Source organism: Ranitomeya variabilis, chromosome 4, assembly GCF_051348905.1.
Source record: "Ranitomeya variabilis isolate aRanVar5 chromosome 4, aRanVar5.hap1, whole genome shotgun sequence".
In the NCBI taxonomy this organism is placed as follows: domain Eukaryota; kingdom Metazoa; phylum Chordata; class Amphibia; order Anura; family Dendrobatidae; genus Ranitomeya; species Ranitomeya variabilis.
In genome coordinates, this window is record NC_135235.1 from 662,034,801 (window position 1) to 662,056,027 (window position 21,227).

Consider the following 21,227-nt stretch of genomic DNA (forward strand, 5'->3'; position numbering starts at 1 on the left):
AGTATGCCAAGTAGGAGGAGTATAATGAAGGGGCACAGTAGAGAGACTGGGCTCTCTAGGAGGGACACAGTATGAGAAGGCAGTGTGAAGTGTGGAAAAGAGAGGGCAGTGTGGATGGCATGTACCATAACAGGGACATTGAGGGTCATATTATGTGCTGGGAATAAAGTGAGGGGCAATTATTTACTCAGGGGCTCAGCCTAGGGTAGATATTTTTATTCCAGAGCATTATAATAACACTGCTATCTTTAAGGGTGTTGTGTCGGGATGTGCTGCAGAAGACAGGAGAAGATGGAAGTCTGCAGAAACGAGCTCTGCCGGTGGATGAGAAGAGTCATCATGGCATCTGGACAAGATGAAGATGAAAAGAAAGAGGCGACTCCAGAAACAACGTCATCTATCAGGTACCTGGATGTAAGTGTGGGTTTTTTTGTGATACTAATTCTCATATTTTTATTTATGTTAGGAACATTAAAGGGGATCTCCAAGGTTGTGATGAGTCTGCAGTCATACTATGTGACTGCAGACTTCTGAATTCTCACAGTGCACACTGCTATCATAATTCTCTGATGTTGGTGATTTACATACATGCGGTCACTTGCTGACTAGACATGTGTGGCCTCATTCAATGAAAATGAATTGACGGAGGCCGGGCACGTCTAGTTGGAATGTGGCCAGAAGTATCCAAATCACATACTTGTGCTGTCATGACCATCCACTCTGGCCTCCGGCAAGGGAGAAACCTAAGAGTGTGCAGTGCTTGCACTGTGAAAATTCAGAAGCCTGCAGTCACATAGAATGACTGCAGACTTTCATCTCAAACCTGGACGCCCTCTTTAATTATAAAATGAAGCCCTGTAGCCAGTCCTAACAATGTGTAATATCCTAACTGTCAGGATTAAGCTCTGCTTTCAGGTTCCAGCAGTTATCACATGGCCACTTCACTCATATGTGATTTTCATATTTGCTGTTATGTGACAATGAGGTGTTCTTCCTGCTTCTCTCAGTTTTTCACTGAACATTGAGAGAATTAGGGAGAGCAGCTCGTTGGCGCGTGATTAAGTGTGCAAATCGCATATGTGCTGAGGGGGGAGGGGGGGCGCCAAACTGAATTCTTGCCCCGGGTGCCAGAAAACCTACATACCCCTCTGACCTTTGGAATCACATTTATCCGACACTCTATGCTGAGCACTTACTTTGGGGTTTCTATCTAAATCTCCAAGTGATGTGACAGATGAAACCCCTGAGGGATCCATTCACTATAATGAGGGAGCAGAGTTACTCTGGACTCCATCTGGCCTCTGTTCGGCGGTGTCCTTCTTTTCAGACGTGCACAAAACTGTGGCCGACAGCACTTTTATGCAATCCTAAAAAGACAGGCACCGCCGGATCACAGATCCTATGGCTTACACAGGGCCTCCATCTGCCTCATTATAGGGAAGGGTGTGGGCTGGGAAAGGGCGGCCAGAGAGGTTTTATTCTCGTGCTGGATTAAGCCCTTAATCTTTTCCATCAAGGATGTTGCTCTTCCCTGATTACTTTTTCTGTGCACTCTTTCCATAATGTCTTCTTATACGAAGAGGACAATTTTTTCGTTCTGACTGCACATTTGTGTGAAGTCTTAGATTTGCTTCCTGATGCAGGTTCCTTGTGCCCCTGCAATAAAGGGGAGAAGGAATCATAAAATTGCAACCTGCATCAGGGAGTGGACACCCAGGGCCAAAATACTTGCTGGGGCCGGGATGGTGCTGGGATCTGCAGATGTCAGTGGTCCTACCTGAGATGTCTTCCTGTCCGGGGCTCTTATATAGGTGACCGGACTGCAACCCTCCTCCCTCCAATGTCCAGGTGTGTGTGGGGGGGGGGGGGGGAGAGCCCGCAGACACCATCCATGCTGTATTCACCATGCATTCCAGCGTGGAACGCAAAAGGACCTTCATGTATGCTGAAGCCGTCCGGCGTCTGACGTCACATCCTGCTGCCGGCTTCAGACCGGAAGTCTCCGCGCACCCTGGCCACAACGCCGGAGGAGGAGAGGGGCTGGAGAGCTTCAAGAGGTCTCCAGCCGAAGAATGCCCCCAGACCTTGCCCGAAGGTGCGGACTGGTGGCGGGAGTCCCGGAGACGGGAGCAGCACTCGGGGAAGAGAGGTAAGTCTGCTCCCCAGCTGCCCAGCTTCTGAGTTTTCTTCCCCTCAGTGACCGCTGCCGGCACAGTACACTTGGGATGACCCCTTCATCCCTAGAAAGGACAGGAAATAACACTGAGGGGAGGATGAGGGAGGGGTTATTTAACCTCTTTGTCATTTCCTGTCCCTATTAGGAAAGGGGTAACATCCTTCAGGTGTGCTGTCGTGGGGGGTTACTAGAGAAAAAGTTAAATTCCCAACAAGAAGATATGTTTAGGTGAGAGAGCACTAAAACTAAACCAGAGTTTTACTTATTTATGATGGACCATTGGAGATACTATGAGTCCTGACCAGAAAAGTAGTGTTATGATCGTGTTCACACACTCACACGGGTAACAGAAGATGGAAAGAACTACCAAAGAGAGAAGCCACACCTTTCCCCAACTAGTCCCTGTATAGACTAAAAAAGGCCCTAGCACAACTGAATAAACCTCCTTGGAACTGGCTCGCTAAGCCGCCATCAAGGGGTTTCTTGTACCAGAAAAATAAAGTGTTATGATCGTGGTCACACACTCACGTGGGTAACAGAAGAGGGAAAGAACTACCAACTACCAAAGAGAGTAGCCACACGTGTACCCAACCACGTGTACCCAATAAGGAGAACGAAAAAAAAAGAACAGAATAAGTGAAACACCAGACTTTCAAACATGGATAAAAACAAAAGGTGCTAAAAAGGAAAACTCAGAGATTCACAGCAGGAAAAACAACTGGAGCTTACCGGACTAGGTAAACCCTCAGCAGAGGAGCTGGAACTCCAAAAACCAATCTATATGGAACGATAGCCAGCAAGTGAGTTAAGTGAAAGGTGAACATGAACGAACATGCTTCCATAAGGTGTTATCTGAGCATCTTGGGCATGCTCGGATAATATGTTCGAGTCCCTGTGGCTGCATGATTTGCGGCTGATAGACAGCCTCAACACATGCGAGGATTGCCTAACAAACAGGCAAACCTCACCGTGTTGAGATTGTCTAGAGACCATATGACAACTTTCAGTAGATCAGAACAGAGAGAAGGTAGATTCATCCTATGTGATGTCAGGATTCTAGGAAGGCAACAGCATCATTACTGTTTGCTTTCTGTTAGAGGTCCACCATAATTTTTCTTCAAGTGATTTTCTAACTTGTCAGCACATTCTACGTACGCTGTCTTTAGGCTTTGTAGTTTACAGATCTAGGCGGTAAGGGTCAGCGTCTACTAATTCCAGAGGGTAGGAGGACCCTCCAGGTTGTAAACTCTATAAAGAAGGACTTTTAATGCCAAAAGTAATTTGAACAGTTTTCGATGAAGAAGAATGTTGTGATCTGGAGGCAGAATAGTGATCATATGACTGTGCTGATAAAGGAGACAGTCAGTGTCAGGATTGTCTTCCCTTTCTGCAAATTGACACCGAGTGGCTGCTATTATTCACTTTCAATGTGCTGCATTTCCACTCTTCACAACTAGAGGCTTCTATTGTGTCTCTGTTATTGCCCTTTACTAAGATGGCCTACATCGAGCCAATGGAAGCCATTTTTGTTTTTTCTGGGGTCTACTTATAGCTACACGGAACTCTCACTCATTGCTTGAATATTTTGTCTAGCTTTTAGTCTAATTCCAGTCTCCAGCTCCGGAGAACTGTCTTTCCACACTCCTCTACTCTCTTGTTCCTATGATTCCTAGTGCTAATTCCAAGAACTTCAACTATGACTTGCTGTTGCCCACTCATGCTTCTCCAGCTACTGGATTACAGTTGTGCTTCACCAATATCATAACAGCTAGTGACTGAGAAGAATATGTGACGCCTCTGCATTTAGTGGTTACTACTCACCTGGGTAGTCATATGTAGGAATCTTCTCTTTACACTGTTCATCACCCTTCAGATATGTCTCTGTAGTATTAATATGGGTCAGATCCTTACCCTGAAACATATATTGTAAAAATCACAGCAAGATGGAGAAGTCACATATATGATCAGCTCTAATCCTGCCATCTCATGACACCTTCTCTCCATCTACCTGATGATCTTGAGGAACATTGGGATTTTCTTGTTTACATTCCGGTGGAAGAGGACGGGGACATCTCTCTGGTGTTGTCCTCTTATTGGATAGAACTGGAGGAAACAAATACAAAAACTGAATTAATTCTATAAAAACAGATAATTATAGGCCATGTGTATTTCGTCTATTACCTTGTAATGTGAGGGGCTGAGGAATCTCCATCATGACATCCTTGTACTGATCTTTGTGTCCTTCTAAATACTCCCATTCTTTCACAGAGAAATATACGGTGAAATCCTGACACCTTATTGGAACCTGACACATAGAATGATACCATCATCCCTCCGATCCCTTCATAGCATTACTGTATAATATCTCAGCAGTGTCACCTCTCCAGTAAGCAGCTCAATCATCTTGTAGGTAAGTTCTAGGATCTTCTGGTCATTGATGTCCTCATGTATCATGGGGTGAGGTGGAGGATATGTGATTGGGCTCAGGGGTCTTCCCCATCCCTCAGACACAGGGGCCTGACAGCGCTCACTAGAGGTCTTCTTCACCACTGTGTAATCCTGGTTATGGAGAGACACATTAATAAATCTCACTACAGACATTTCCAGAGTCCTTACCTCTCCAGTTCTGTCCATCTGTTATTCCCATAGATAAGAATGATGTAATGCGACATCATGAGAATCTCTCACCTCTCGAGTAAGCCGAAAGAGGATCTCTAGGGTGAGGTGTAATATCCTCTCTGCCTTCTTTTCCCTGTCTGTACCCATTCTTGACTGGCCAATCAGGAACATTTTCTCATATAGAAGATCTCCACTGAGAGGATCTAATATTCTAGGGACCTGAATGAGAAGATGAGGCCGATGTAACATCATAAAGATGTCATCGAATAATACAATTACTAGAGATAATAAAGTGCCAAGTAATGAAGATTTTGTATTTATTGTTTATCTAGAAAAATAAGGTGAACACTAGTGATGAGCGAGTGTACTCGTTGCTCGGGTTTTCCCGTGCACGCTTGGGTGACCTCCGAGTATTTATGACTGCTGGAAGATTTAGTTTTTATAGTGGCAGTTGAATGATTTACAGCTACTAGCCAGGCTAAGTACATGTGGGGGTTGCCTGTTTGTTAGGGAATCCCCACATGTAATCAAGCAGGCTAGTAGCTATAAATCATCCAGCTGCTGTAATGAAAATGAAATCTCTGAGCAGTCATAAATACTCGGAGGTCACCCGAGCGTGCTCTGGAAAACCCGAGCAACAAGTATACTCACTCATCATTAGTGAACACTCAACGTTGGCAGGGGGTGCAGGCTGAACTGGAGAATCCAAGCAGTCACTGGGAGATAATCAGCAGCACTCGCAGAGGATTTCAAATAAATGCAGTACACACAGTGCTGCGAATCAGGACAAAAAGTGATAGGTTACGTTTCGACCCGTCAGGGTCTTTTTCAAACCCCGCTAAAGGTAAAGTGAATAATATATACGAAATTACTGTGCTGTACAATATATACAGAGAGTCATGGCATGCAATGCATGAACATATAGATAAAAATAAATACCAGAACAAAAAAAAAAGTAAGGTAAAAGTACACAATAATAATCATCAAGACAGTCCAAATCTTTAAAGGGAACCTGTCACCCCCAAAATCGAAGATGAGCTAAGCCCACCGGCATCAGGGGCTTATCTACAGTATTCTGTAATGCTGTAGACAAGCCCCCGATATATCCTGAAAGATGAGAAAAAGAGGTTATATTATACTCACACAGGGGCGTTCCCGCTGCGTTCCGGTCTGATGGGCATCGCGGCCTGCGCACTGCAGTACTTTGCTCTGCCCTCAACAGAGCAGACAAAGTACGCCGGAGCCGCAGCATGAAGACAAGAAGAGGACGTCATCCTATGAAGATGGGAGGCCTTGGACTGGACCGCGACGCCGATCGGATCGGTCCGCCCAGGTGAGTATAATCTAACCTCTTTTTCTTATCTTTCAGGATATATCGGGGGCTTATCTTATCTTATCTATCTTATACCTTTAACATACTAGGGGATGAGCCAATTGCATCAAAATGTACTGTATATAGAAGTCATGCAAAAAAGCAACTAGCAAATGGGATATCCACCATCCTGTGATACCCAAAATATACAATACCAATTGGGGAATTAGGAAACATTGGTCCCAATTAACCAGAGCCTATCCACAGGAGGAGGCTTTCAAAGCTCTAGCACTAATATGCACCTTTTGGCCTTTGGCCACAAAATATGGTTCGAGCCGATACTGGAAGCTGTCAAAACAACCTACAGAAAGATTTCTTGGGACCAGGAGGATGGGCACATTTCCGTGCTTGGGTTTCGCTGCCTTGCTCCAGCGTGATAAAGTCTAGTGAGGTCATCCACCCACACACAGGAAGACATCACCCCATTAAAGGCTTTTACATGTGTGACACCATCTTTGTAGTTAGTCCCCAGACCTAGATGAGGGAGGAAACCATATAAAACTTCTCAAAGAAAGGGAATCTTACTGGATTCAGACCTTACAGACACTATCACCCAAGGGTTTGAACAGGGAACTAGATCTACTGGTACGATGATTGTGTATAAACATTATTCTGCTTTATATTTATGGTTTACTGTATATAAAATAATATATAATTGCAGTGCATGGCTCAGTCGGCATAATCCAAAGAGCCTCATGCATTTCCATTCAGTTATTCATGTCAGCATCATAATCAACGCATTGGAATTTTTTTTGCATATGATTTTCCTCCTTTCTAACTATATTTTTACCCTGATAGAGTCAATGACTCCCCCACATCTTACCCTGGTAAGTGGAACTGTGCCCCTTCCCCCCATTCATGTCTTCATTTGTATTTTAATTTTTCATTATTTATTTCATTAGGTTTTATATTATTAATTTTTATTTAATATTTTTTCATTTTTTTATTTCAAATATTTTTTTTTTATTTTCATTTTTGTATCTTTTCATTTTTCCATCATTTCATTTTATTTAAAAAATATTTAGAATTGAGAGTCCTCAGTGGTTGATACCTTTTAATGGCTAACTGAAAAGATGGTAACAAATTGCAAGCTTTCGAGACTACACAGGTCTCTTCATCAGGCAAAGACTAATACATCAACAATGCACATCAAGGCAGCCGTCCTTCGCTCCTGCGCGCTACTGCGCATGCCAAACTATCGAAGCCTCCTTTTGATTTCCCTCTAAGCGTCACTTCCGGCTTACGCTGCACATGGCAGAGCTAGGAAAGGAAGAGCGCTATTTGTCTCAGATAGATTGTGAATACCATGTCACATTTGAAGTGCCTCCGACATGCCAAAAATAGCAGAAATAGGTCACAAGTGACCCCAGATTGGAAATTAGACCCCTCAAGGAATTCATATAGGGGTGTACTGAGCATTTTTAACCTACAGGTGATTCACAAAACTTCATAAGATATAGCTGTGAGAACAAAAATTTACATTTTTTCCACTAAAAATACTGTTTTTGCACAAAATTCATCATTTACATGAGAGGTAATGGGAGAAATTAGACCCCACAATTTCTTATGCAATTTCTCCCGAATATCGCAGTACCCTATATTTCAAGGGTGGACAATTAAAGGGCACCTGTCACCCCCAAAATGGCTGGTGAGGTAAGCTCACCGGCATCAGGGGCTTATCTACAGCATTCTGTAATGCTGTAGATAAGCCCCCGATGTTACCTGAAAGAGGAGAAAAAGACGTGAGATTATATTCACCCATGGGGCAGTCCCGCTGCGGTCCGGTCGGATGGGTGTCTCCGGTCCGCTCCGGCGCCTCCCATCTTCATTCCATGACGTCCTCTTCGGGTCTTTCCGCCGCGGCTCTGGCGCAGGCGTACTTTGCCTGCCCTGTAGAGGGCAGATCAAAGTACTGCAGTGCGCAGGCGCCGGGCCTCTCTGACTTTTCCGGCGCCTGCGCACTGCAGTACTTTGCTCTGCCCTCAACAGGGCAGACAAAGTACGCCTGCGCTGGAGCCGCGGCGTAAAGACCCGAAGAGGACGTCATGGAATGAAGATGGGAGGCGCCGGAGCGGACCGGAGACACCCATCCGACCGGACCGCAGCGGGACTGCCCCTGGGTGAGTATAATCTAACGTCTTTTTCTCCTCTTTCAGGTAACATCGGGGGCTTATCTACAGCATTACAGAATGCTGTAGATAAGCCCCGGATGCCGGTGAGCTTACCTCACCAGCCATTTTGGGGGTGACAGGTTCCCTTTAATTTTTGCGAGGGGCGACATGAGAGACTATGACTGTTGTGGAGGGCCGAACCAATAGGCCAAAAGTAATTCTGCTCAATATCGATTTATTCTAATTATTATATTACTGATAATTCTATTAATATTAATTGTATCACTTAATATTGATAAGTATGCCGACACCCTCCTATATATCGTTTGAACCTGAGTACATCTCCTCCTATATATACAGAATGAGCCCCACACAGCCTCCCTATATACAGCATGAGCCCCACACAGCCTCCCTATATACACTGTATGAGCCCCACACAGCCTCCCTATATACACTGCATGAGCCCCACACAGCCTCCCTATATACACTGCATGAGCCCCACACAGCCTCCCTATATACTGCATGAGCCCCACACAGCCTTCCCATATACAGCATGAGCCCCACACTGCCTCCCTATATACACTGCATGAGCCCCACACAGCCTCCCTATATACACTGCATGAGCCCCACACAGCCTCCCCATGTACAGCATGTTACCCCCATAGCCTCCCCATGTGCAGCATGTCACCCATATGCAGCATGTCGCACACATATGCAGCACCATGTCACCCCCCCATATGTGCAGCACCATGTCACCCCCTATATGTGCAGCACCATGTCACCCCCTATATGTGCAGCACCATGTCACCCCTCATATGTGCAGCACCATGTCACCCCCCCATGTTGCAGCACCATGTCACCCCCATAGCCTCCCCATGCCCACCCAAACATTCCATACACATTAAAAAAAAAAAAAAAAAAAAAAAGAATATCACGTACTCACAATGGGCCCAGGGTGCTCTGCTTTTCTCCTGCCTCCGATGCACTGATTCTCCGCAGTACACAGCTGATGCAATTAAAATAAGGCCTTCGCGTCAGCTGTTTCACATGCTAATTAGTGGAGGAAGTGGCAGGAGGCCCCTCCTCCACCAAAGAAGTCAGCGGCGCAAATAGAGACAGCAAGCAGGCGGGCACGGTGCTGCCCGTGGACCTTTAGTTTCCATCCCCATGGCTGTCTCGATCGGATGTGGCCTGAGGGATGCACTTTGCCTTTGAGGTCTGCCATATGTGGTTGTACTGTTTGAGCACATGGCAGGGATCGGATGGAAAGGAGCGCTACTTGGCTTTAAGAACGCAGATTTCGTTTGAATAGATTCTGGAATCCATTAGCTGAGCCAGATCAGCAGTGACCCTCCTGGTGAACCCATACTGGAAACTTCACAAGGGGTGTAGTGAATATTTTGAACCCATAGGTGCCATTTTAGTGGTAAAAATTAAATTTTTGGATTTGCTGCAAATTTTTCAGTTATACAAGGGTTAAAAGTGAAACTAGACCCCACAATTTATTGTGCAATTTCTCCCAAACACAGTGCTGCCCCATGTGTTGTCAAAAATTACTGTTAGGCCACATGTCAGGACTGAGAAGGAAGGAGCGCTATTTGGCTTCTGGAGCACAGTTTTTTCTAGAATAGTTTGTGTGTGACATTTCTGGAGCCCCGAAGGTGCCAAAACAAAAGAAAAACCCCAAAAGTGACCCTATTGCAGAAAATTGCACCTCCCAATTAATTAATCTGTGACTGCACTGACTATTTTGTAACATCCACACCAGGCTTTATTGCAAATCTGCCAGTCTAGTATCCATACATTGTGTCGCCATACAGTGTAGGGTCATCGTATATTGTAGTGCCCCCATATATTGTACCCAGCTCGTGTTTCTGGTGATACCCAACCCATAAATTGTTAAGTGTGTTGTCCCCACTACAATAATGCCAAACATGTAGCTGCTTACTGTGGTTTAGGCACAGTGGGGCTCAGAAGTAGGGGTTTATTTGGATGTGGGAGCATAGAAGTCACTGGATTTTATTTGAGGGGGCGGGAGTCATGTCGCTTTTCCAGAGTCTTTGTTCTACCAATAAAGTGGGAACCCCCTATAGTTCCAGTGACAGACCGGAGTAGGGCCTGGTTTTGTGCGAGATAAATTAGGGTTTTTATTAGTAATATTTTGGAGTACATAATGTTTTTCAATTCGTTCCAGAATAAGGCTGGGATCATATTCTTGTGTTTTACGCTCAGCATTACGTTGGGGCTTCCATGCAAATCTCACAAAAATGCGATTCAGATAAAACCCCCAATAGAACCACCCACCATAATGAGGCAGATGTAGACACTTTGGCGTCTGCTCTGGTGGGATCCATCTTTTAGGCGTGCACAGATCTGTGGTCACCCACACTTGTTTATTAAAAATATGCCGAAAATGATGGGACACCGTTGGAACAAAAACCAGTCCAAAGTGACTCCATCTGCCTTATAAACGAGTGGTTTCGTCCAGGGTTTTGGGGAATTTACATGGAACCCTGAAGTAAGCGCTCAGCGGAGAGCGCAGGATAAACATGAGCCAAACCTTATTCCGATTTTTGGGAGATAGAATAAACAAATAGACAGCAGTACAAGAATAATTCTTATTTTTATTTTTGCGCAGTTCACCGTGCGTTACAAGTGATAAGGAGGAATTATTCTTTGTGTCAGTCCGATTACAGCGATACCAGATTTATTTTGTTTTTTTTGTTGGTTTTGCAACTATCATCCATAACCGTCGGGACCCACGATTCTCACTGTGGGAGTCCGATGGTTACTATGAGGGTCTTCTGACCCCCTTACCGCAATTTAAAAACCGCTGTCGCGATTGACATCGATGTTTAAGGGCCATTAAAAAGCGTATTGGTGGTCATTAAGGAGTTAAAGACTCCTACTTCCTTGATGATTATTATTGTGTTTTTGTTCTGGTATTTATTTTTATGCATGTTCATTGCATGCCATGACTCACTGTACATATTGTACAGCACAGTAATTTTATATATATTTTTCACTTTATCTTTAGCGAGGTTTGAAAAAGACCCTGACGGGTCAAAACGTAACCGATCGCATTCTGTCATGATTCCCAGCACTGTGGTGAAATACTTATATGTATATACACTGCTCAAAAAAATAAATGGAACACTCAAATAACACATCCTAGATCTGAATGAATGAAATATTCTCATTGAATACTTTGTTCTGTGCAAAGTTGAATGTGCTGACAACAAAATCACACAAAAATCATCAATGAAAATCAAATTTATTAATCAATCAATGGAGGCTTGGATTTGGAACGATACTCAAATTCAAAGTGGAAAATCAAATTAAAGGCTGGTCCAACTTCAGTGGAAATGCCTCAAAACACGGAAATGATGCTCAGTAGTGTGTGTGTGGCCTCCACATATCTGTATGACCTCCATACAATGCCTGGGCATGCTCCTGATGAGGCGGTGGATGGTCTCCTGAGGGATCTCCTCTTAGATCTGGACTAAAGCATCCTCCAACTCCTGGACAGTCTGTGGTGCAATGTGACGTTGGTGAATGGTGCGAGACATGATGTCCCAGATTTGTTCAATCGGATTCAAGCGTTGAGAACGGGAGGGCCACTCCATAGCTTCAATTCCTTCATCTTGCAGGAACTGCTGACACACTCCAGCCACATGAGGTCTGGCATTGTCCTGCATTAGGAGGAACCCAGGGCCAACCGCACAATCATATGGTCTCACAAGGGGTCAGAAGATCTCATCTCAGTACCTAATGGCAGTCAGGCTACCTCTGGCGAGCACATGGAGCGCTGTGCGGCCCTCCAAAGAAATGCCACCCCACACCATTACTGACCCACTGCCAAACTGGTCATGCTGAAGGATGTTGCAGGCAGCAGATCACTCTCCACGGCATCTCCAGACTCTGTCACGTCTATAACATGTGCTCAGTGTGAACCTGCTTTCATCTGTGAAGAGCACAGGGCACCAGTGGCGAATTTGCCAATCCTGGTGTTCGGTTGCAAATGCCAAGCATCCTGCACGGTGTTGGGCTGTGAGCACAACCCCCATCTGTGGACGTTGGGCACTCAGACCATCCTCATGGAGTCGGTTTCTAACCGTTTGTGCAGACATGCACATTTGTGGCCTGCTGGAGGTCATTTTGCAGGGATCTGGCAATGCTCCTCCTGTTCCTCCTTGCACAAAAGCTGAGATAGCGGACCAGCTGCTGGGTTGTTGCCCTCCTGCGGCCCCCTCCACGTCTCCTGGTGTACTGGCCTGTCTCCTGGTAGCGCCTCCAGCCTCTGGACACGACACTGACAGACACAGAAAACTTTCTTGGCACAGCTCGCATTGATGTGCCATCCTGGATGAGCTGCACTACCTGAGCCACTTGTGTGGGTTGTAGATGTCCATCTCCTGCTACCACGAGTGTGAAAGCACAACCAACATTCAAAAGTGACCAAAACATCAGACAGAAAAACTTGGTACTGAGATGTGGTCTGTGGTCCCCACCTGCAGAACCACTCCTTTATAGTGGGTGTCTTGATAATTGCCAATAATTTCCATCTGTTGTCTATTCCATTTGCACAACAGCATGTGAAATTGATTGTCAATCAGTGTTACTTCCTAAGTGGACAGTTTGATTTCACAAAAGTTTGATTTACTTGGGAGTTGTATTCTGTTGTTTAAGGCTGGTTTCACATTTGCGGTTGTGTCCGCAGCGTTTATGCTGCATTTTTTCGCATGCGTCGTGTATTCCTATTAACATTAGGGACGCAGGTGCCAGCGATTGGATGCGTTTTGCCACGTTTGACGAACCATGCATCGTTTTGTTGTCTGCGGCTTGGAACGGTAAACGCTACATGTTGTAATTTCAGAGGTGTAAATTTGCGGCCTAGAAACGTATGCGGTTGCATCATGAAGTCATAATTTCTCACACATGAACTGGTAAGTATAGATCTGCTTTGTATTATACCTCCATCGTCTCTTCAGTCTGCATCCAATAGATACTGCAGAAGAGATGCAGGATTTAATGACGTAAACTACCTTACCACTAACAACATAAGTGGTTTTTAGAGGAAAGACATAGGAGACTCGGTACAGGTATCAAAACACGTTGTTTATTAACAAAAAATATTAGTAACATTTAAAACATAACTGGTACAGACTCAAACCCAACATCACATTTTACACAATATTATCTTGCCATGCCACATGTCAGATGTCAGAAACAAAATAGGCAGCAAATTGGTCCAGCATGTGGGCAACTTCAACAGTTGACCGCAGTGGAGGATGCTGGTAATCTGGCAATGGGTTTGCACCTGGTTCATCCAGTTCAATGTTGGGTCGCTCCTTAGCCATTATGTAATTGTAGAGAACCACACAGGCTTTGACCACCTCATCGACTGTCTCCATTTTAAGATTAATGGCTGTCGCAAGAATGCGCCATTTTGAGACAAGAATCCCAAAGGTACACTCAACTGTTCTTCGGGCCCTGGTCAGTCTGTAGTTATAAATCCTTTTAGTGTGGTTCAAGTCCCAACTGGAATAGGGCTTCGGTAGGTTTTCACACATCTGGAAGGCCTCATCCCCAACCATAACAAATGGCATCGGTGGGCCTTGAGTGTTGGGGAGAGGTTGTGGCGGGGGAAAATTAACATTTTTGCCATACACACGTCGGCCCATATCCGAGTTCATGAAAGTCTGTGAGTCATTGCCACGGCCAAAAGCTCCAATGTCCACGGCGATAAAGCAACAGTCCGCATCTGCTATTAGCATGAGCACTACAGAAAAATATTTTTTTTAGTTGAAGTACTCCGATCCAGTTCTGGCGGGTTTGATAATGTGGATGTTCTTTCCATCCACCGCTCCTAAACAGTTGGGGGAAATCACACACACTCCAGAATTTCTCTGCAATTTCCATCCACATTTCCTCAGTGGGTAGGGGTATAAACTCATCCCGGAGAACATTCCACAAAACCCGGCAGGTTATAACTCCGGAGGAAAAAGAGCAAACAGGTGTAGAAAAAGAAAACACTTTATTAAATACATGGACATGCAAAATACAAAAGAGTGCATTAAAAATAGCAGGGGAATGCCCAAAGGGGAACCTCAGGACTCCAAAACAGAATGACCGGATGTTTAGACACACGGCACAGGTTCAGTTCACAACCTGGCATGAAGTGCATAGTGCATAGTATACTAGTAATACCGTGTCTAAATAGCATCACCACTATTTACCCCATAAGTAACCGCATAATGCTGAGAAAGTATGATGACGGATAACCCCTAAGGGTGGGATGCTTACCGGGCATAAAGTTGGCAGGAGTCCAGGGTCGGGTGTGCGTCTCCCGACGCGCGTTTCGCGGGTAACAGACCCCGCTTTCTCAAGGGAATGACATAATGGCCCAGGCAGGACCTTAAGTTAGCCTCTGACCTGACATGTGACAACATTCCGGCCAATCACAGTTAGGATCAACGGCGCATGCGCACCACAGTTACCAGGCACTCGGCCAGAGAAGCAGAGCGTCATCGTCGTCACATGGGAGAGGGGAGGAGGAGCAATCCCCTGACCCATGGAAGAAGATAAAGACGCGCCGCTGCACAGCCAAATGCCGGCACCGTAGCGCGCACGCGCACCCCCACTGCGCCACCACTGTATAGAATGTATGTACAAAAGAGATCTCAGATATAATACATATAAATACGGCGCCACTGCGCCACCAATGTAAAGCGTATGTGTACAAAAAAGATAACTAGAGGTACAAAACATAAATACAGTACATATAAATATGATGATATATTGAAGCATGATAATTCCAAGATGGTCCAGGATGTACAACATCACGTAATGTCCCATCCCTTAGACATATTCGGATGGTCCAAAAGCAATATTTGAAGAATAAGGGTGATATGAGGGTGAACATCTGTATCCAAAAGGTATCCTGCCTGGGATAACAAAAATAAATGGAAGATAAAAGGACAAGTTAAAACCAGTGGATTAAAAACACACAAAAAACAAAAAACACACACCCAGACCCTGCCAGGGGGGAACAAGAAGGACAGGACTACTAATTTTTTTAATATTTTGAGGGATAAATATAACTATATATAAATCATAGCAACTCAGAGAAAGGCGGAAAAGGAGAGTGACTCATTTAGTCCTTTTGGGGTCATAGTGTCCAAGGTCACAATCCATTTGGCCTCTACCTGTGCGAGTAGTTTTTTGTAGTTCCCCCCTCGAATCCCCAGATGAATCACATCAATGCCGCGTACCGACAGTGATGTGGGGTCACATCCATGAAATTGCCTGAAATGGCGCGGGATGGTCTTGAGGAGGGATAGATCAGTCACTGTCCTGGCCGCGCAAATGTCCCGCACGTGCTCACGCACACGTACTCTAAGTTCTCTAGATGTTAAACCGACGTAAATTTTTGAACAGCCACACGTGGCGTAATATATAACATTAGTAGTCCTGCACGAAATGCGGTGCCTAATATCAAACTCTCTTTGGCCATTAGATGATTTAAATGTAGTGCACCGCAGGACATTTGCGCATGCCAGGCAGTGACCGCAAGGTATAGATCCAACACAGGGCCCTCTGGACCCGAAAGGATTGGCTCTAGAGGGAACATAATGACTTTGTGCCAACAGATCTTTTAAATTCTTCGATCTCCTGGCAGTCATAAAAGGACCCATCCCTAATGATGTTTGTAGGGCGGGTTCGGCCCCCAAAATGGACCAATATTTCTTTAGAATACGTCGCATCTCCTCCCATTCGTGGTTGTAAGTCGAAATATACCTAATTGGGCCATCAGCAGGGGTCCCTCTTTTTGTCCTTGAGGGCTGTAGTAGGTCATTACGAATGGTCTCTCTAGCCCTCTTATAACCACGTTTGATGCATCTATTCGAGTAACCACGCGCGGAAAAGCGTGTTTTAAGGTCAGCGCACTGGCTCTCGAATTTGGCATCAGCTGAGCAGATCCGTCTCATCCTCAGGAACTGGCCAACCGGGACGGCCCTAATCGTGGATGGGTTATGGGCAGAAGATGCATGAATAAGTGCATTAACCGATGTAGGTTTGCGATAAACATCCGTCTGAATGCGACCAGCATGGTCCACTTCAAAGGTGACATCCAAGAAATTAACTCTCTTGGTGTCGTAGGTATACGTTAGACGGATGTTTAAAGCATTTTGGTTTAATGTCCCCATGAATTCACCCAGCTGCTGCACCGTCCCGTCCCACAAAAAGAAAACATCGTCTATATAACGATGCCAGCACAGCACATGGGAGGCGGCCCGTGGGCCCTCGTCCCCAAATAAAGATCTCTCCCAGGAGCCCAGGAAGAGATTTGCGTACGAGGGCGCACAGGCCGCGCCCATGGCTGTGCCGCGTGTCTGAAGGTAAAAATGGTCTTTGAAGACAAAGTAATTGTGAGACAGGACAAAGTGCAGCAGCTCGAGAATAAACTCACAGAAAGGGCCGCCCCGGCCGGACGCCCCGAGGAAGAGACGGACAGCCTCAATACCGTGTTGATGGTTAATACAAGTATACAGGCTTTCTACATCTGCTGTCACCAGCAACGTGTCATGATCCACAAGAATGCCATCAACCCTCGCCAGGGCGTCCGTGGTATCACGTATATAGGATGGAAGTGTTTCCACCAGGGGTTTTAAATAAAAATCTATAAACTGGCAGATCGGATCACATAAGCTGCCAATTCCCGATACTATGGGACGCCCGGGAGGGTCGACGGCATCCTTGTGGATCTTGGGTAGTAAGTAAAAAGTTGAAACTTTAGGAAACCTAACTGTTAAGCCCTCAAGGACTTGTTTGGTGATTAGACCTTCATCAAGGGCCCCAATCAGGATTTTTTGGAGATCCAGCGAAAACCCGGCAGGTGTCCGCAACTATTCCAGATAGGGTGGAAATTCCAAGCTGGTACTGAAAGTGGAGGGATGATAAGCTCTCTCCGGTTGCCAGGAATCTGTAAGAAAAAAAAAATTCCGAACAATTCTATTTATGGTGGGGTTTTGCTAAACACATAAAGGAAAATACAAATAATACATGGCAGAAGAATTATAATTATGACTGGCATTTGTTTAGAATTATTATGTACCTTAGTGTGACCAGGAGACATTCCTCTGCAGGAATCGCTCTACGGAGCTGGGTGTCCTGTCTCCAGATGGCTCCTTGGACACAACCCAGAAAATCTTGAAAAGTCTCGAGACATCCTGGTATATTCGGGAATTTGTCTGGGTTGGCATTAAGCTCGCCATATAGTGTGTGGTAGGCTCCATGGCTCTCCTGGAGTTCAATAATTGGGTGTCGCCAAATACGCCGACGCCGTGTCCTTCTCTGTCGTTCTCTATTTCTTTGTTGCTCCCAAGCAAACGCACAGGCAAGAAACAGCTTGATGCTTAAATCCAGGTTGAAATAAAAGCTCTCCATGCGAAGATCCATCATGACACAGGAGCAAAATCTGAAGATTTCAGCAGTCCAAGGGTCTATATAAAGATATCCCATAAAACACGCCCTCTGTAGTCCCATTGGCGGTGTCTGTTTATCGAGATTTTTCTTCTGATAAATTTTCCACCATGCGTACAAAAAACACAAACGCATGCAAAACGCATGAAATGCATGTAAGACTATGTGCACACGTAGGAAAAGTGGTGTAGAATGCATCTCCTGGCAGAATCCGAAGCCGCAGATTTGCCGCGGTTTCTATGCGGATTTTGCCACTGCGGATTTCTATCAAGGAGGGGTGCAGAAATGCTGCATATCTGCACAAAAGAACTGACATGCACTTCTTTTAAATCCACAGCAATTCTGCACTGATTTTTCTGCACAACTTTTTTTTTTTTTTTTTTTACATTGATTTACATGGTACTGTAAATCACAGTGCGGATCTGTAGCGTTTCTGCGCGAAAAAATCCGCTGCGGATCTGCGGCAAATCTGCATCATGTGCACATAGCCTAAACGTTGTGGGGTTTTTTTAACGCATGCATTACCTTATGCGTCTAAAAAAAGCTGCGTTTGCAGCCGGTTTATTGCGCGTTTCAGGTTGCGGCATAAACGCTGCGGATTCTACCGCAAATGTGAGACTAGCCTTAGTGTTCCCTTTATTTTTTTGAGCAATGTATATCGACTGTTGGAAAATCCCTTTCTTCTCTCCCTGATCTTTGCCGTTACTGTCAAGCACGATGCGGAGGCCGTTTTCTCACCGTCACACATACTATTACATGATGTCAATTGCACGGGTTGTTTACCCCCTTGGATGCTGTGGTCAATGGCGACCGTCTCATCCAGGTGGTTACATGTTACATCAGCATCTCGCTATGTGATCACAGGGCGTCGATTGTTACCATGGCAGCCAGAAAAAATAGCAAATGTTCTGGTATTTGGAGTCCGTTGACATAAATGTGATATTTCCTCCCAAGTAATGAGATATTATTGTGGAAGAGTCGTACAATCGTACAATATTCTCTATATGTCATTATCACAGTAATTGTACATTTATTACTGAGAGATAATAGAGGAGCGGCCGTCTGTCTCCTGCTCACCAAATATATGACGAGAAGCCGATCAGTTACAATATATGGAGCCGAAAATGGCGACAAAACAGAGAGGAAATGGGAGAAAGGTCCCAGCACTAGAGATAAGGGAGGCCGAGGGCACAGCAGTGTCAGCACTGAAGGGGTTACTGCCCCCTGCCCAGTAATGGTGAACCTCCAGCACCTACCTCCACCTGCAGAGCCGCACACCACATATATGGCTGTTCTGTGCGCACAGGACCTGTGATGAGGTCACAGGAGGGGAGGAGTCAGGGGTCACATGATCAGGGGCCTCAGTGTATGCAGGACTCTGCTGTGCTGGTTAAAAAAAAATAATAGAAGAGCAGCATCCATTCCAGGTGAAAAGCGTAGGAAGATCTTTATTCTGGCATCACATCATACAACGTTTCGGCTAAACATAGCCTTTATCAAGTATACAATATACCACAAATGGCCACCTTAAATAGTGTGGAGCCAAAACTAGCACCAATCACCATCAAGGGGCGGCCTTTATTAAATCTCATAAAAAGACAGAATAATATGTATACAAAATGATCACATCAATTTAACAAACGGTGCCCTATACAGCATATCGAGTACCGCCATATAGGTGTTAGCATAACATCAATGAATAGTCAGCATTTTGCTTGTTTAGTATAATACTCCCCATAGTCCTCCACATAGTATTATGCACGACCGATAGTCCTCCACATAGCATAATGCACTCCATAGTCCTCCATATAGTATAATGTGGTACCATGTGACCGCTCACTACAGGAAGAAGCTGCCAGCGTCGGGGAACAGACGTGCAAGGACCGTGCCAGGAGCAGGTGAGTATAACTCAGTGTGCTATATTCACCTACACCCCGTTCCACCGTCGGCGCCGCTGCGTCTTCCGCATCCTCTGCAGTGACGCTCAGGTCAGAGGGCGTGATGACGCAATTAGTGCACGCCGCCCTCTGCCTGAACGTCAGTGCAGAGGACAGGGAAGACACAGCGGTGGTCGGCGGTGGAACGGGAAAGCAGGTGAATATAGCAAGTGCCGGGGGCCTGAGAGGTGAGTATGTGATTTTTTATTTTTTTTATCGCAGCAACAGCATATGGGGCAAATATCTGTATGGGGCATCTTATGGGGCCATGTGCAGCATTATATGGGGAAAATATCTGTATGGAGCATCTTATAGGCCATGTGCAGCATTATATGGGGCAAATATCTGTACGGAGTATCTTATGGGGCCATGTGCAGCATTATATGGGGCAAATATCTGTGTGGAGCATCTTATGGGGCCATGTGCAGCATTATATGGGGCAAATATCTGTATGGAGCATCTTATAGGCCATGTGCAGCATTATATGGGGCAAATATCTGTATGGGGCCATGTGCAGCATTATATGGGGCAAATATCTGTGTGGAGCATCTTATGGGGCCATGTGCAGCATTATATGGGGCAAATATCTGTATGGAGCATCTTATAGGCCATGTGCAGCATTCTATGGGGCAAATATCTGTATGGAGCATCTTATAGGCCATGTGCAGCATTATATGGGGCAAATATCTGTGTGGAGCATCTTATGGGGCCATAATCCACATTTGTGGAGCATTATACAGGGCAAATGTGTCTATAGAGCATCTTATGGGGTCATAATCAATATTTGTGCAGCATTATATGGGGCATATTTTAATACGGAGCATATTATAGAGCCCATCATAAACTGTATGGAGCATTATATGGGGTGTATTTTGTATGGAGCATCTTATGGGGCCATCATGAACTGTATGGAGCATTATATGGGGTTCCTGATTCATTACGGGTATTCAAAAACACTTAAACTACTGATGTCTCAATTAGTTTTACTTTTAATGGTATCTATTTTTATTTTTGAAATTTACCAATAGCTGCTGCATTTTCCACCCTAGGCTTATACTCGAGTCATTAAGTTTAACCAGTTTTTTTGTAGCAAGCTTATACTCGGGTCAGCTTATACTCGAGTATATACGGTAAACAGACAACGTCGGACAGGATAGTATATGTTTTATTATTTTATTTTTGTTGCAGGACACAAGGGCTTTGGTGGAATTAGGAGTTCAGTAAGTATGGTAAATTTAGATTCATTAAAGGAGTCTGTTTGATTATTTCAAGAAAAGGACTTTATTCTGGCTGTGTGTTTATTTACCACGTAATTATAGGATTAGTAATGGATAGGTGTCTTATAGACGCCTCTGCATTACCAAGCCGTGGGCTTGATGTCACCTGACAATACAAAGGTAACCTCAACCCCACAAATATGAACTCCCACTTGCCATTGCTACAGGGCAGAGCGAGGCTAAGTGCCATTTCTGGGGCGGCTGAGAGCTGATGTTTTTAGCCTGGGGGGAAGCCAATATCCATGGCCC

At 45.1% G+C, this 21,227-nt stretch overlaps 1 protein-coding gene across 3 annotated transcripts in view; it reads right to left on the reverse strand.

Moving 5' to 3' along the window:
- LOC143766210 (uncharacterized) overlaps nt 1-21,227 on the reverse strand; it is a 101,913-nt gene that overhangs the window by 10,643 nt on the left and 70,043 nt on the right. For 2 of the 3 annotated variants that reach the window (XM_077253700.1, XM_077253703.1), the window contains 5 exons: nt 4,865-5,014; nt 4,556-4,735; nt 4,358-4,481; nt 4,185-4,279; nt 3,998-4,088 (listed from right to left, as the gene is read on the reverse strand). In XM_077253700.1, the coding sequence (XP_077109815.1) occupies nt 3,998-4,088; nt 4,185-4,279; nt 4,358-4,481; nt 4,556-4,735; nt 4,865-5,014 (640 nt within the window). Of the gene's footprint in view, nt 1-3,997; nt 4,089-4,184; nt 4,280-4,357; nt 4,482-4,555; nt 4,736-4,864; nt 5,015-19,020; nt 19,100-21,227 lie in introns of those variants that run through there. The other variant, XM_077253704.1, reaches the window with a different exon arrangement.